The 14,662-nt window shown below is 37.8% G+C and overlaps 3 protein-coding genes across 6 annotated transcripts; 2 read left to right on the top strand and 1 right to left on the bottom strand.

Annotated features, from left to right (window-relative positions):
* Positions 1 to 991: 991 nt before the first annotated feature.
* LOC137708333 (uncharacterized) lies at positions 992 to 4,128 on the top strand. 3 transcript variants are annotated; one of them, XM_068447391.1, is made up of 7 exons: positions 992 to 1,389; positions 1,825 to 1,924; positions 2,200 to 2,295; positions 2,438 to 2,490; positions 3,156 to 3,204; positions 3,540 to 3,587; positions 3,781 to 4,127. In XM_068447391.1, exons 1-7 carry the CDS (start codon positions 1,160 to 1,162, stop codon positions 3,871 to 3,873), a joined length of 669 nt encoding a protein of 222 aa, XP_068303492.1. In that variant the 5' UTR covers positions 992 to 1,159; the 3' UTR covers positions 3,874 to 4,127. The 3 variants fall into 3 exon arrangements, with proteins under 3 accessions (XP_068303492.1, XP_068303493.1, XP_068303494.1); XM_068447392.1 differs by having other exon boundaries at positions 1,248 to 1,654; XM_068447393.1 differs by lacking the exon at positions 1,825 to 1,924 and having other exon boundaries at positions 1,259 to 1,389; positions 3,781 to 4,128.
* A 414-nt stretch (positions 4,129 to 4,542) lies between these two features.
* Positions 4,543 to 7,432, bottom strand: LOC137708332 (probable protein phosphatase 2C 2). Its single transcript, XM_068447390.1, has 4 exons — positions 6,881 to 7,432; positions 6,033 to 6,230; positions 5,706 to 5,941; positions 4,543 to 5,433 (listed from the first exon to the last, which is right to left on the bottom strand). The coding sequence occupies exons 1-4, from the start codon at positions 7,067 to 7,069 to the stop codon at positions 4,863 to 4,865; spliced, it is 1,194 nt and encodes a 397-aa protein (XP_068303491.1). The 5' UTR covers positions 7,070 to 7,432; the 3' UTR covers positions 4,543 to 4,862.
* Positions 7,433 to 10,256: 2,824 nt separating this feature from the next.
* LOC137749481 (glycogen synthase kinase-3 homolog MsK-3-like) lies at positions 10,257 to 14,157 on the top strand. 2 transcript variants are annotated; one of them, XM_068489578.1, is made up of 13 exons: positions 10,257 to 10,561; positions 11,011 to 11,197; positions 11,304 to 11,396; positions 11,491 to 11,550; positions 11,655 to 11,927; positions 12,168 to 12,242; positions 12,327 to 12,383; positions 12,476 to 12,616; positions 12,701 to 12,751; positions 12,857 to 12,952; positions 13,034 to 13,117; positions 13,522 to 13,624; positions 13,734 to 14,157. In XM_068489578.1, the coding sequence occupies exons 2-13, from the start codon at positions 11,084 to 11,086 to the stop codon at positions 13,814 to 13,816; spliced, it is 1,230 nt and encodes a 409-aa protein (XP_068345679.1). In that variant the 5' UTR covers positions 10,257 to 10,561; positions 11,011 to 11,083; the 3' UTR covers positions 13,817 to 14,157. The 2 variants fall into 2 exon arrangements, with proteins under 2 accessions (XP_068345679.1, XP_068345678.1); XM_068489577.1 differs by having other exon boundaries at positions 10,258 to 10,561; positions 11,006 to 11,197.
* The last annotated feature ends 505 nt before the right edge of the window (positions 14,158 to 14,662 follow it).

Genomic DNA, 14,662 nt, shown 5'->3' with positions numbered 1-14,662 from the left:
ACAATCAAATTTGGAAATGTAGGAGCTTACGTGCAATCCTACGTTGATTTTCTCCCAATTTCTATCTTGTTCTCTCTACTCGTATATTTTATAATTTTTAGAAAGAATGATTTTCTTTTATTTATTTATTTTTATTTGCCTATTGGAAATGATGAGCCAACCTTCCAAAACTTGAAAAATGGGATAAAACTTTATATATAAAAAAAGCCACAATTCCTCAATGCCTAGAAAAAAGCTCTGCGAAATGAAAAGGCAAATATGAAAATCAATATGTAACTCGAATTGAATTACACGATGTGGTGCCAAGTCAAAACACCTTAATTAAAAGTTGAAAAACCAAAGTATTTAGTCAAAAAAATTGTTATAGAAGAGATCAAAGAGAACTTAATTAAAAGTTGAAAAACCAAAGTATTTGCTCGACATTGCTAGTCGTAAATTCATTAAACACAAATAAGCCCAACGGTTAATTATAGAAGAAGAAAACATTCACTTCTTAGGAAATTTGAAATATATTATTTGACTAACTTGAACATACATTTGTAGCCTTGTAATTAAGGACATTACTTTAGTAGGATAGATAATTCAACTACATTACGCTACATTTTTACTTTCAAGTCAACGTCGGACTAGTATAGAAGTGCATTTAAAATGATTAAAAAAAAATTTTGTTAAAGAAGTGCATTTCGGAAGAAATATTTAAGTGCTTCTTGCAGGAAACATTTCAAGTGATTTTTTAAGATTCACTTGTATTTTTACTACATACTGGTTCCAAAAACGCTTTCATCAAAAATATTTTCAATCATTTTAAAAGCACTTCCAACACACTATCATTGACTACTCTCATAGTCTCATCGGCCAAGGGGATTTATATGTTGTCGGGTCATAGTAAGGTTTTTCGACCCAAGCCTTTTTTCTGGAATGAAACAGGCCCATATCTAATTGGAATCCCGTGGCAACAACAAACCCAGAGAAGAGAGGTGGGCAGCTCGGACAGGTGAGGTGGCTCCATCATCGTGATTTTGTGGTCTTCAGTCTTCTGAGTTGACTCGCGTAACTCGTTAGTTGCTCTTCGGTTTTGCTGCTGTTTCTGCTTTTATAAATCTCGTTTTTATTATTTTTTTCCGACCAAAAACACGTTAACTATTGAGTTTGTTTGACCATGTCTTGTACTTCTGCAACTGCTGTAGCATCAGCCTACATTTCCAGGCCCAACTGGCCCGGCAGTCTCACCGGCATACCCATCTGGAGAAGCCCTTCTCTCAGACCGCTGCCGCCATCTTCTCTCTGTGACTTCTCCTTCAAGATCCCATGTGGGTCTTTCAGGCGGAGCTCCGTCCTCACCGGATTCAGAAGTACGTCCCCCGTTGTTATGCAATGGCAGGACTGCACGTACGTTCCTAGATTTTCAGTTATTTATTTATTTTCATTCCTCTGTTTTTCTTGCCCACCAATTTGAATTATATTGGCTATCAGTAAGTACTTGATTTGGTACTTAAGAATACACATTAGCAACTAGTTATTTGTTTGTCTTATACAAGCGATAGTGGGGAGGGGAAATCGAACCTAGCAGCTTGGATCTCGGGATAAATGCTTTTAACCAACTGAGTTATAAGCCCGTGCTAGGGTGCTGCATAAGCAAATAGTTGCTGATTCGGTACGTACTGAAACTGTTTCTTTTCTCGGAATAGTTACATAGTACAATGTAAAACCATGAAGAATGTGAATGAGTTCTTGGAGTGAGCTCTAGCGGTTTGTGATCTAAATTTGGGCTGTTAATCCGAACGCTTACTACCACTAATTACTAGGCAATGTGATCGATTGCAGAGTAAAGATGGAAATTGATGTGCCTATTTCAGTTGCCTATGATTGTTACTCTGACCGTGAGGCGATTCCCCGTTGGATGCCATTTATTTCAACCGTGAAGGTGCTAAACAACTTTCCTGATGCACTTTGGATGATCTCTGATTATATTTGAAGCAAATTTGATGTTTCTTTCCATTGATACCGGAGACATAATCGCTTGTATTAATACTTGTAGCAACTGAATACTGTGTTTTGCAGCCTAGATTTTAAATGTTGTGGCTGATATGATTTCAACTTGGCTGATTATAGATTCAGTTTTTTCGTTTTTCGAAGATTGATGCTTGATTTTTTTTATCACATTTTGAAAGATTGATATTTGATATGCTTTAAAAACAGATATTGGAAGACAAACCTGACTTATCGCGATGGTCACTGAAGTATAAAGCTTTTGGTCGTGATATTGAATTATCATGGCTTGCTCGGAATATGCAGGTAAGGCCGTAAGACCATAAGAATCACGTTTACTTAAAATTTATTTTGCCTTCCATAATTCCTCCATATACTGTAAGAGCTGAGTTCGATGACGTGTCCTTACAATGAACCCTTTCTCACTGTTGTGCAAAACTTCATGCAGCCTACACCAAATCAGAAAATCCACTGGAGATCTTTGGAAGGTCTTCCTAACAGGTCAGAAAGCAAGAAATTTTAGCAGAAACTGTATACCTTAGTAACGCTTTTGCTCAAATTATGAATGTGTTCTTAGAGCTTATATTACAAAATACCCATAATTTCCTTTAGTCATTTGATTAAGATATATCGAGGAAAGTATGTTAACTTGACAAGTAAAAACTAAGGCACAGAAATTTTTAGTCATGTATCTGGTTTATCTGTGGGTACATAGTAAACTAGAAGCTTAGTGGTTCATTCCCTAGCACAAACTTAAGGACGGGATCTTAGGTTCACCATTCGTCACCTTAAGTGGAAGTTGAAGGGAATATTTTTGCTTACAACCCTCAAGTGATGGTGATGCTCACTATTCTACTTGTTACCTTTGGATAAGTTTAAATTTTGAGATCTATATTGTGGATTTCATAGGATGGAGATGAGTACTTGACAAGAGTGTAAAATGTTTGATTTATCTTGTTTTGAATTTTCTTGAAGTCACTGTTTAGTGTATCACAAACAAAACGATGGTAATGTTATTGAGGTTACAAAATAGGAAGATATAACGTTGAACAGGTGAATTTTAATATTACAGTAATATGCTGTGTGAAAATGAAGTAGACACAATTTCCTTTGTTTTATGTTGATATAGAAATCTTGATAAACTGTGTTACTTATTGTATCCGCAGAGGTGCTGTTCGGTTCTATCCAAAAGGTCCTTCATCATGCTTAGTAGAAGTGAGGCTCTTCTGTTATATATTAAATATGGATGTTTGCAATTCTTATTTTGTAGTGTTATACATCTTTACGCACTTGGTCTGATCAAGCCATTCAATTGATGCCTCGCGTGAGGGGTGATCATTCGTTGTCAATTTAATTATTTTACAACCTTTGATCATTCCTTGGCCATCAATTGAACGGCCTAAGCGCACAGTAATTAGATTGGTAAAATGTAAAATAATTCCCATTGACGGGGTTTCCCGTTCTAAGCTTCTCATATCCAGGGAAAGGGCCATTTTTGCTTCTCATTTTTCAGTGTTGCTCATATTGCTCTTATCAATTTTCAATCCCAGCTAACGGTGTCATATGAAGTTCCGCCGATTCTGTCTCCAGTAGCATCAGTAAGTATTCTAACTGTGTGGTTTAGATATTATACATTCTCCGGTCTGGACACCCTGTACAGATCCAAATCAGTTAAAATACGAACAGATGTTTTTCGATTGCATTACTTAAAGAAACATAACGAATGTTGTTTACTTTACGGTGGGGATGAAATAATCCATCAGTATTTTGATTCTGACGTGAATCCTGCAGGCGCTTCAACCATTTCTCGAAAATTTACTTGGACGTGGCTTGGAAAGGTTTGCAATGTTTGCAAGAACCTACAAAGCAGACTCACCAGTTTGATATTTGAAATGGGTAACCACTTAAAATTACCGAGTGATTTTGCCACTGAAGCAAGAAAGTGAGCACAACAGAGATTGTTCGGTATACCATTTGGGTCCAATGATCAGCTTCTGTGAGGCTGGCTTTTCCCTGTTTGTAAATTACTTCCCAGAGAAAAAGAATGGAGAAATTATCCATATTACACCAACTTTTTGCTTGAATTGTTAATCAATCAAATACTACTGTGCTCCCACGACTCTCTCTCTCTCTCTCTCTCTCTCTCTCTCTCTCTCTCTCTCTCTCACACACACTGTGTCATTGCGCCAGTCCTAATATTGAAAATATTTTGTCATCTCAATCAAATTACCAAGCGCCCAAGCGCGTCAGGGTTCATGTTGAGAATGAACGTTCGTATTGCTGAGAGAAAGGAATTTGCATAAACTTATAAGTAAGGCTACTCTCCATAATATACTTGTCCCATTTCAAAATAACGGAAACGTAATTGCTTAATGAGTTTGTCTTCAGACTACTGGAGACTACTAGATGTCCGACATTTTATCAGTTACATTGACAAGTAAAAAAAAACAAAAAATTTCATTTCCACATATCAATCTTGACCGTCCACTGCCCATACAACAGTAGTCCGGATTAGTGTTTGTCGATTGCCAAGTGCCAAAAGGGAAAAGCATATGTAAGAAAAGAAAGAGTTAATAGAAAATGATCCCGATAGTATACATAAATACACATGACCGGATTAGAAATGGACTTCATCGGATGGACAATACAATCAATCTGGACTAACTAAAAGAATGAATGTATCAACATACATCATTTTACAACACTACGCCATCCGATTCCGAACCACATGCCCTTTCTTATGTATGTACATCAATCCTGAGCTCACAGACGTATACACGAGAACCCAAACACCTACAAAACTGCTAGCTGCGCTTTTATCTCGCGACTGTAGCAGCCAAAGGAAGACCTTTATTGAAAAATTGCACGTACAATCAGCCGCTGGCACTGCTGTCCAGCAAGGCCCTCAAACTACAAAGGGCCTCAGCAGAGAGGCTGCAGCCCCTTAATCTCCGTTCTCGCTGTGGTGATGGATCCCGGTGATCAAGGGGGGAGAAGCATACAACGATAACAGTGAGGTTATCAAACGTTTTGAGGCGAACAGCCTCCATGACAAGGTCCCTGGCACACTGGTCAGGGTCATCATGCCGCCTCAGCCCACGGCGAACAAGGCTAACAGCATGCTGACTAGACATCACATCCCAAATCCCGTCACACCCTATAATTAGAAACTCATCATCCTCTGTTAAAACCACCTGCCGAAACTCTGGCTCGGCAATAAGGGGTGACGAAGATCCACGAGGAAACTTCATGTCCCAGTCGCCTAATGCTCGGGTAACAGATAAGACACCATTCAGATACACATCATCAACATATCCACCTAATTCTTCAACCCGCCTCCTTTCTGAGGGATATATTGGCCTGTGGTCTTGAGACATATCGATTGCTTCTCCTTTCCGACAGAGTACTGCTCGGCAATCCCCAGCATTGGCCACCATTAAAAGCCTGGAGAAGAAGATGACAATGTCAATTACAATGAAGAAAGAATAAAAGATAAATCTCTCACTTGGGGTATCTTAAATCCATATAACAGATTGACCAATCATGCAAGAACTACCGGTTTCAAAAGGGTAAAACATCGCCACATGATTTTGTGGATAGAAGAAAATACTAGTTTCAATAGTAAATATTGGAAATAAAGTCCACTTAGGACAAGGAAACAGTTTCTTTGACACAACGGAAAGAGTGGAAAATGATTTTTTAAGGCAGAAATATACCTTCCAAATATCATAGCAGTTAATGCTGTTGTCCCCGAAGAACTGCTTACACTGCAGTCATCAGCCAAAGCAAGGTCAACCAGATGAAATGCCTTGCGGAGGGAGTTCTCAAGCTCCTCTGAGAACATTTCATCACCGTCAGAAGTTCGGGGAAAATTGGCACCTTCAAAAAAGAGTCTGAGCACATTTTGCCGGACGTAAGCTGCCGCTTCGGGTCCTCCATGTCCATCAAATACCTATATGAAATTTTCAACCATAGTAAGCTCCAAGCAAAGAATCAACCAAATTCAAGGTCATCGCAGTTACAAGTCCAAAGCAATAAATTACCCCATAAAATGCATTTGGCTTGGGAAAATTAGAGAGCGATCCCAAGTGTGAAGATAGATCATCTATTAGAAGATGTTCATCTTCCATGTATCTACGGGGTCCAATGTCAGCAAAACTACCAGAACGCAGCCTGGGGAAGAATTGCTGGTCGGCCGAGGCAGGAACCAAATCCGGAATTTTATCCACAGGTTTAACATCCTGAAAAAGGGAGTAAGGAAAGTGAAATTAAATGCCAAGATTTTCCACTGCAACACAAAAACTACTATGATTATGCCCTCAAGCATAGTTCAAGGCATACGACATAAATGCTCACAATTATAATTAAGCATGGATGATATCATAGTTATAGCTCATAAGTCATAATTATAATTAAGCATTGATAATATCATCACATAAATGCTACCAAAAATCCCGCCTTATTAGACTCGAAATTGACTGCAATTTCATCTACATCAAAACCTAACTAATGCCAATCCAAATGTTTTATTTATAGCCAAAAGATTGAATGCTGAAGCTAAATTCATTTTTAATAGATTTAACAAGATAATTCACATCAATAAAAATTTCATTAGATTAGTTATCTAAAAAGAACAAAAATTTAACATTAGCTATTCTAATTTTACCAAAAAGGTATATCTGGTAACAGAATTCCCAACAAAATTCAGCTGCTCAGTAAGCTAAAAGCCCCAATTTCGAAAAGTCAGAAACCCAAATAAACACAACACCCAAATCATCAAATCTCAAAACCCAGAAGCATGATCACCTAAAAACATAAAACCCACATGGAATTTAACAACTACAAGATTAAATAATCCAAAAGCAGGGAACTTGAGGATCGGAAAACTCACGGCTTGGGAGCTCAAGAGGGCGGCGGCGGAGACGGGTTCCGAAGCACGATTCAGGTCAAAACTTTTGGGCGACGAAATCGATGGGGTAACTGCAACTACATCTTCAACCTCGTGAACATTTTTGGCAAAGTACTCAACATCCAGCACCGGCACGCTCTGCTGGCACACAACCTTAGCTTCTGCCACCATTTTCTATCAAATCATGCCACGCAAACAAACACCCCCAGACAATTTTACGATCCACAACGTTGTCAAACTCGAACAAAACTTCGACAACCAACGACAACGACGACGAGGAGAATCGGATAAATTTTTTGTTATTTTCTCGCGGTTTCTGGAAAATTTTCTTGTAGTTCGGTTTTTTTCTGTTTCGCTGGATCAGTAAAAATTGAGTTATTTGGGTTTGAACCGGTATATAAAGGGACGGGGTGACGGGCGAGACCGGTTACCGGTGGCTACGGTAAAAGTCGTTCGGTCAACGACACGTGTCACGTGTGCGTTCACAGGAGCGTTTACAGTTCACTGTTGAGCACACGCCAAATGAGAAGATGGATTGGGCATTTATCGCTTGACGGACACGTGACCATTTTTAGGTCGACGCGTGACCTTAAGAGGATGTTTCGTGGATATTACTAATGCTCTTCATTCCCTCGCTAGACTCCAGCACGAATGAGTTGTCGCTTGCCGAGTTGACTTTTCTATTTTCTTTATATCTGAGCAATTTATATAAAATAGGTTTTCGTTTATATGGTGTTTCGATTCACGGAGGCTTTGTTATATAGTGTTTCAATAACTAAGCCATTAGAGCACCAAAGTGAATGATAAACTAAAGGCAGTAAGCAGGGAATTTGGTATAGCCGTTCACGTTTGTTTGCGTTGTACGTTTTTGTTGAAATGGATACGTGTTAGATGTAGAAAGTATGATTCCGAAAATGACTTTAATTTGCCAGTTCAAGCTCAACTCCTCACTTTACGTAGCGGACCACCGCCAGCTCGGGGGAGCCCCGTATGCTCTTTTTGGGTAAATAAATTTGATGTGTTGAGATATTATTGATTGCCTGTCTTTATTTTTGGTAACATTTCCTCAACGTTGACACTTGGAAGACCTTCGCATGCATGATTGCCAGGTGGCATAGCAATCACCAGAATTATTGATTCTGATTCTTTGTGGATTCTGGCAACCAGTGGCTGTAATTATTGTAGGTAACGTACCTTGTTGTTCTTTAATTTCTTATCCTGGTTGGGATTAAGATTACTATTAGGTGTCCAATTATTTAGGGTTGCGGAGAATATTAGGTGAAATTTTACAAGTGTCTCTGACCAAACGCCAAATACCTTCCATTATTAGTACTCGATATGTGTGAATAGGCGACACACCATTTATTTATTTTATTTTTAAAAACAAATAAAAAAAATATTCAGTGACTTTGTCGCGGCACCTCATTTTTTTTGAGAAAATGCTGCATTTTAGTCTTTCCGGGCCATTATAGTGTAATTCAAGAGAGTTAAAAATTAAACCTAGAACGTACTATGTGAAATACGAACCTAAACCTCATCTTCAACTGCTGGGTGACCTGAAGTGGTTGGCACACCATTTATTTTAAAGAAAACCAATAAAAATGACTTTAAAACTTTGAGTTTTAACGATAAAGACAAAATAAACGGTAAAGTGAATACTACCAAAATTGACTTTTTAGTGTAAAAATATAATTTTTCGTTAAAGTGAACAGTACCAAAAGCTTTTCGTTAAAGTTTCTTTTATTTTAACTTATGCTATAAAATTAATTAAATCTTAGCTAAAATGCTGAAGTGTGAGTGGGTGGGTAATCCAACTAGTCAAGCCACACTATGGAGGATGATGATTGAATGACTGATGTCCCAGGGACAAATGTATGGTCCTTATTCTTTAGGGTTATTGGTTCTAGATACATACCGGCAGCTGGAAAGCATGGAATGCAAATGGTGGGTCGACCACCAACAACCTAAAAGTTTCACTGCCATTATATGAGTCTTTATGGTTTAAGGGTTGGTTGCCTCAATCACAAAACAATCAATTGATTTATGTAAGAATTAATTAAGCAACACATTCATAGCTTCAGTTTCTTTACAACTGGATATCTTTACGATTCATTTTTACAAATCGGTTTTTACATTTTGTACTTAAGAAATGAGACAACTATATAATATAAGAAGAATGAGCGATAAATGAATGAAAACAAAATCTTTAAAGTAAAAATAACTTAAAATAGTTTTTTTATTTTTAGTTATCATTTTGTGTTTCTTTCTTTATACAATTCTTCTACGTCTCTCCTACCATCATTCATCTAGTCTTAATCAGTCTTATTTGTCCCCATGTATTTTCATTAATTATCTCAACATAACTTAGTTCAAATTGCAATTAGAGAAAAACATGTTAAACTTTACATTTTCCACACCCTACCAATTTAACCATTAGTGAAGTAAATATTCCCATCCTAACCAAGCATTGTCCAATAGAACACTACAAAAGAATAACTAATAGATAAACGTCTTTGGAGACATCAGATTGGACTTCCAGTGTTTTGTTCGAACAGAGTGTTGCACAATGAGTACATATGCATTGTCCATGAACAATAGAACACTACAAGGGAATAAGTAATAGATAAACGTCGTTATTAGACTTCCTATTATTTGGTTAGGACGAGTGTTGCATAACGAGTATATATGCATTGACCATGAACAATAGAACACTACAAAGGAATAACTAATAGATAAACATCTTTAGAGACATCAAATTGGACCTTCTAGTATGTCGTTCAAACAAAGTGTTGTATAATGAGTACATATGTACTCGAAAAAACAGTCATTCTAGCACAACTGAAAACCAGATTCTATAAATGAAAGAGCATATGCCAATTTCATATGTATAATATGTGAAACAAATGTGTTATGCTTGGTAGATAAAAACCTTGGGTTATATTTTGATTGAATATGTTTTCTTTTTGAGTCAAATTTTTTTTATTGAATATGTTAGCTTAAGTGCCAAGTTTGAGGAATCAAATTTGGGCCAAATATGACTGGGCTTAGTTAATTTATTGGGCCAGGCAACCCAGGATAAGAATTGGGGTTGAAAATTATGAATAAGGACAAAGAAAGGCATGTGGAGGGGAGAGCAGCCAAGTCTCCAACAGCCATATAATTGTGAATAAAGACAAAATTCTGAAAGTGGGAGGTGGCGGTGGGGCCCCGGGAGGGGTTTGACCGGTCAAAAAAGGAGATAGGCGGTTGAAAGTTGAAAAGAAAGAGATGATTGAGGAACGAAGAACGAGGCAAAGAGAGAGAGATTATTAGTTGATTACTGATAATTAATTGGTTGATTAATATTAAATTTTAAAAAACACATAAATGCTTGAGCTCTCCTCTTCCTTTGTGCTTTGACTTTGACTGCCTCTCTCTCTCCCCCTCTTCCTTCCACCAAACCAGACCAAATCCATTTCATTCAAGTCTCCCAATTCCAAATCTCAAAATCTCTTCTTTTTTTTTTTCTTCTTAATTACCCTTCTCAGTGTGTACAATTATATCAATAGTTAGATTGAGTGATTGATTGACATCAAAGTTTCAGAATTTCACATCGCCATCTAATCGCCGGCTCAGTCTCCGTCGCGCCGATCCCCTCACCTCCGCCAACTTCCCAGCCAATCGGTAAATCTCTTTTCTTTTTTCAATTTTGATTTTTAGTTTTTTTTTTTCTTTTTCAATTTCCGATCTTCTTCTTTTGTGTGCTGAATTTGTACGGATTCTAATTTGATTTCATTGAATTGCTTAATCAAATGTGAAATTATGAACTTTTTGAAGAGTTGATTTGTTTGGAAACGAATTCGGTTTGGATTCCTTGGCTTCTGATTTCCGACTCTTGTTTAATTAACTAATATCCTTGAAACTACAGTTCATAGATTCACCAAATAAGGAATGTAGTTAATACAAGGACCACTGCTTTAGGTTTTTTATTTTTTATCTTAATTAACGGCACTAATGTGCGCGATAGAGGATTAGACGAGCAGAACTACGCAGATTTTTACCTATGTTGCGCGTAATACTTTACTGCATTTTGGGTAAATGCTTGATACGTGGGTGTATTTTTGGCAGGAAAGTTATTGATTTATTTTATTGAGCTGAGAAGGGGAATCCAGAAGGCGATTCTCTCAGTTCTTTTTGTCTGAGATCATGGCTTCCGTAAGTGTGGTTCCTGCTTCCGGTCTAAGGGAGCCCGGTGGAAATGCAGTCGGTGTCGATAATTTGCCAAATGAGATGAATGACATGAAAATTAGGGATGACAAGGTAAACTATGCGACGTCTTCTTATGACTTGTACTCAAGCTTTATTATTTTACGCAAGCTCCTTTTGGTTGTGAAATCTGTAATATGTTTTCGTTTTCCATTTACAGGAAATGGGGGCAACTGTTGTTGATGGTAATGGAACGGAGGCGGGTCATATTATTGTCACAACTATTGGTGGAAAGAATGGCCAACCAAAACAGGTGAGCTTTTGAAATGCTTTCTCTTCCTTTCCTGCAGCTGCATTGTGTAGTTTCAACTTTCAGGCGTGATATGATTTTGCTTTTAATAACTCAGACAATAAGCTATATGGCTGAGCGCGTTGTTGGACATGGATCTTTCGGATTGGTTTTCCAGGTAATTTTTCGTTTTGCTTTTTTTTTTTCCGGCTTTTGATGTGCTTATTCTTAATAAACTGTTTGCGGCTAGCTGAATGATACTTTGATTTATTATTTATCCAGGCCAAGTGCTTAGAAACTGGTGAAACTGTTGCTATTAAAAAGGTTCTTCAAGACAAGAGGTACAAGAACCGGGAGTTGCAAACCATGCGTCTTCTAGACCACCCAAACATTGTGTCTCTTAGACATTGTTTCTTTTCGACAACTGAAAAAGATGAGCTATACCTTAACCTCGTACTTGAGTATGTCCCCGAGACTGCCCATAGGGTGATCAAGCACTATAGTAAGATGAACCAGAGGATGCCCCATATTTATGTTAAACTTTACTTTTACCAGGTATTTTTTTTTCCTACTAAATTGTTCCTTTCCATATATATCATTTGAATTTTAGAGCATTGCTTTTGATTCCTTTAGATGAGGTGTGTTTTTCATGTCATTTTGTTGAACCACACTACATACATATTTTGAGGAAACTCTGCGTGATGTTCTAATTATTTTTTACAATTTTTCTGAGAATAATATATATGACTCGGTAGTTATTGGATCTTTCATCTAATTCTTTGTATCTTTTTACAGATTTGTAGAGCTCTTGCTTACATTCATAATACCATTGGAGTGTGCCACAGGGACATCAAGCCGCAAAATTTGTTGGTATGTTGGAATTTGCTCTGTTCTGTATTTTGGTTCTAGTTGTGTGTGAATAGGCTGATTGATCGTCTATCCCCATTCTAACAGGTCAATCCCCATACTCACCAGCTTAAAATCTGTGACTTTGGGAGTGCGAAAGTTTTGGTTTGTTTTCTGCATCCTGGCATTCTCTAGACACGTTCCCTTTTTCTTTGGCTAATGATTTTGCAATACTGAGTTGTTTGTACATTTGACAGGTAAAAGGGGAACCCAACATATCTTACATCTGTTCTAGGTACTATCGAGCACCTGAACTTATATTTGGTGCAACCGAATACACAACAGCCATTGACATCTGGTCTGCTGGCTGTGTTCTAGCTGAACTTCTGCTTGGACAGGTAGTTATTATTCTTCAGTGAGTTAATTTCTTTCATCTTTAGGCTTTGATACATGTGCTAATTAAGTAATATCTATTTCTGCAGCCCCTGTTTCCCGGAGAAAGTGGAGTAGACCAGCTTGTTCAAATCATCAAGGTGATTTTGACCTTTTATTTTATTTTATTTTATATTCTTTTTAAGGTTAAGTTGTTGGGTTAATGGTAATAGTTCTCATTAATAACTTATTCAATTCTCATGCAGGTTTTAGGTACCCCAACGAGGGAGGAAATAAAATGCATGAACCCTAACTACACTGAGTTTAAGTTTCCCCAAATTAAAGCTCACCCGTGGCACAAGGTACTTGGGATATTACTTGTGGTTTATTTCCTGTCCAAGAAATTGGATGTTAATATCCTTTTATACATCGTTGATTATCAGATATTTCACAAGCGCATGCCCCCAGAAGCTGTGGATCTCGTATCAAGGCTGCTGCAGTACTCTCCAAACCTTCGAAGTACAGCTGTGAGTATTTCTGATGTGATCCATTATCAGTGTTCCTCTTTCATGCTGTCTTTGCATTCATCCTATAATCACTATGGGGCCTCTGTTTATTCCAAAAAACAAAAGATCACTTTAGGCGTACGAATGCTAAGCTGTTTAGGTTTTGTTGTCCCCATCCTAAGAAATATTCATTGATATCTTTGTTGCATGTGCAAGCACATGTGGAGTCCATTTGATACTTGTTTCTTCTGTCCCATTATGGATGTGTGTTGCTGGGTTCTGACCTTAATTATCATGCATCCCACGTATGACATATGCCTTGTACAGTTTTTGTGATCCGCATCCGATTTAATCTTTCTACTTGAGCTTAGCTTGTTGTTACCCCGTCACAAGTTTTAATGTAAAGTGCTATGTTTTCAATGCAGTTGGAGGCCTTAGCTCATCCCTTCTTTGACGAGTTGCGTGATCCTAACACCCGCTTGCCAAATGGACGCTTCCTTCCCCCTTTGTTCAACTTTAAGGCTCATGGTAATAAGCGTTGTTTCTTTTTTGTACTGTACTTTAATCACTTTCATTTTATTCTTTGAGCTGTCTAATCCTAACTGGTAATTCTTTTTAATGATCCCACTTTGATTAGAACTGAAGGGAGTGCCTGCAGAAATGCTTGTTAAGCTGATCCCGGAGCACGCAAGAAAACAGTGCGCCTTCCTTGGGTCATGACCGTTCTTTGTAGTTGATTTCTGATCTGCACAGAAAAAAAGTGGGATGCTGTAGAACCGTAGCTTCTGTCCCATCTATATGCGATCGTCGAAGTGAAGCTGTAATATTTGTTTTTTTTTTTTGTATTAATCCCTTCTTCTTTGGTCCCCTTATTTGTCTTTATATTAATCCGATTAAGCCTTGTATGTAAAAGAAAGTAGATTAAGAAGTTTATTCTGCTTATTATGCGCCTCAAATCTTAATGGGTTTGCACACCCTTGATTTTCTTCTTTCTATTTATAGATTGTAACCAGATCTTCTCACACCTGAATGGTTTCTGTTAGATATTGTTTGTGAAGAGGTAGTACTAAGTTGCTCGTTTTTGTATCTTTTAGGTCGCACAGGCCGATCCGCGATCGCATTCAGCTCGGGGTGAAGCGCTCTTTTTGCCTTAGCCGTTAGAAATGAGGTGGGTATCGAGTCTATCGACAGAGTATCAGTCGCGATAGGCTTTGTTTATATCTTTGTTACTGAAAAATGACGGTGGATAGCGGTTTGTGGGTTGAAGTGAAAACATTGGCAAGAAGGTTGTGTATCAGAAAATGAGTTGATCGTTAAAAGTATTTCCTACGTTCTGTCCACCAACCCTGTTAGTTAACATTCCTAACCCTAATAAAATTGGCAAGCAATCCATAAGAGGCCAGCAAAGGCATCTTTCTCCCAATAAGTAGGGCACTTGGGTGAAATACTCCACCTGAAAGTTGAAATGCCACAGCCTAAAGCTAATCCTACTACTGATTGTAATGGTTGAAAGAAAGTAAAAGTGCCAATTACAACATTTACAACCTTTGCACATTCATACGAGGC

Source organism: Pyrus communis, chromosome 11 (assembly GCF_963583255.1).
Source record: "Pyrus communis chromosome 11, drPyrComm1.1, whole genome shotgun sequence".
Classification (NCBI taxonomy): Eukaryota; Viridiplantae; Streptophyta; class Magnoliopsida; order Rosales; family Rosaceae; genus Pyrus; species Pyrus communis.
The sequence above is the reverse complement of the archived record's forward strand: the minus strand, read 5'-3'. Positions and strand labels throughout refer to the sequence as shown.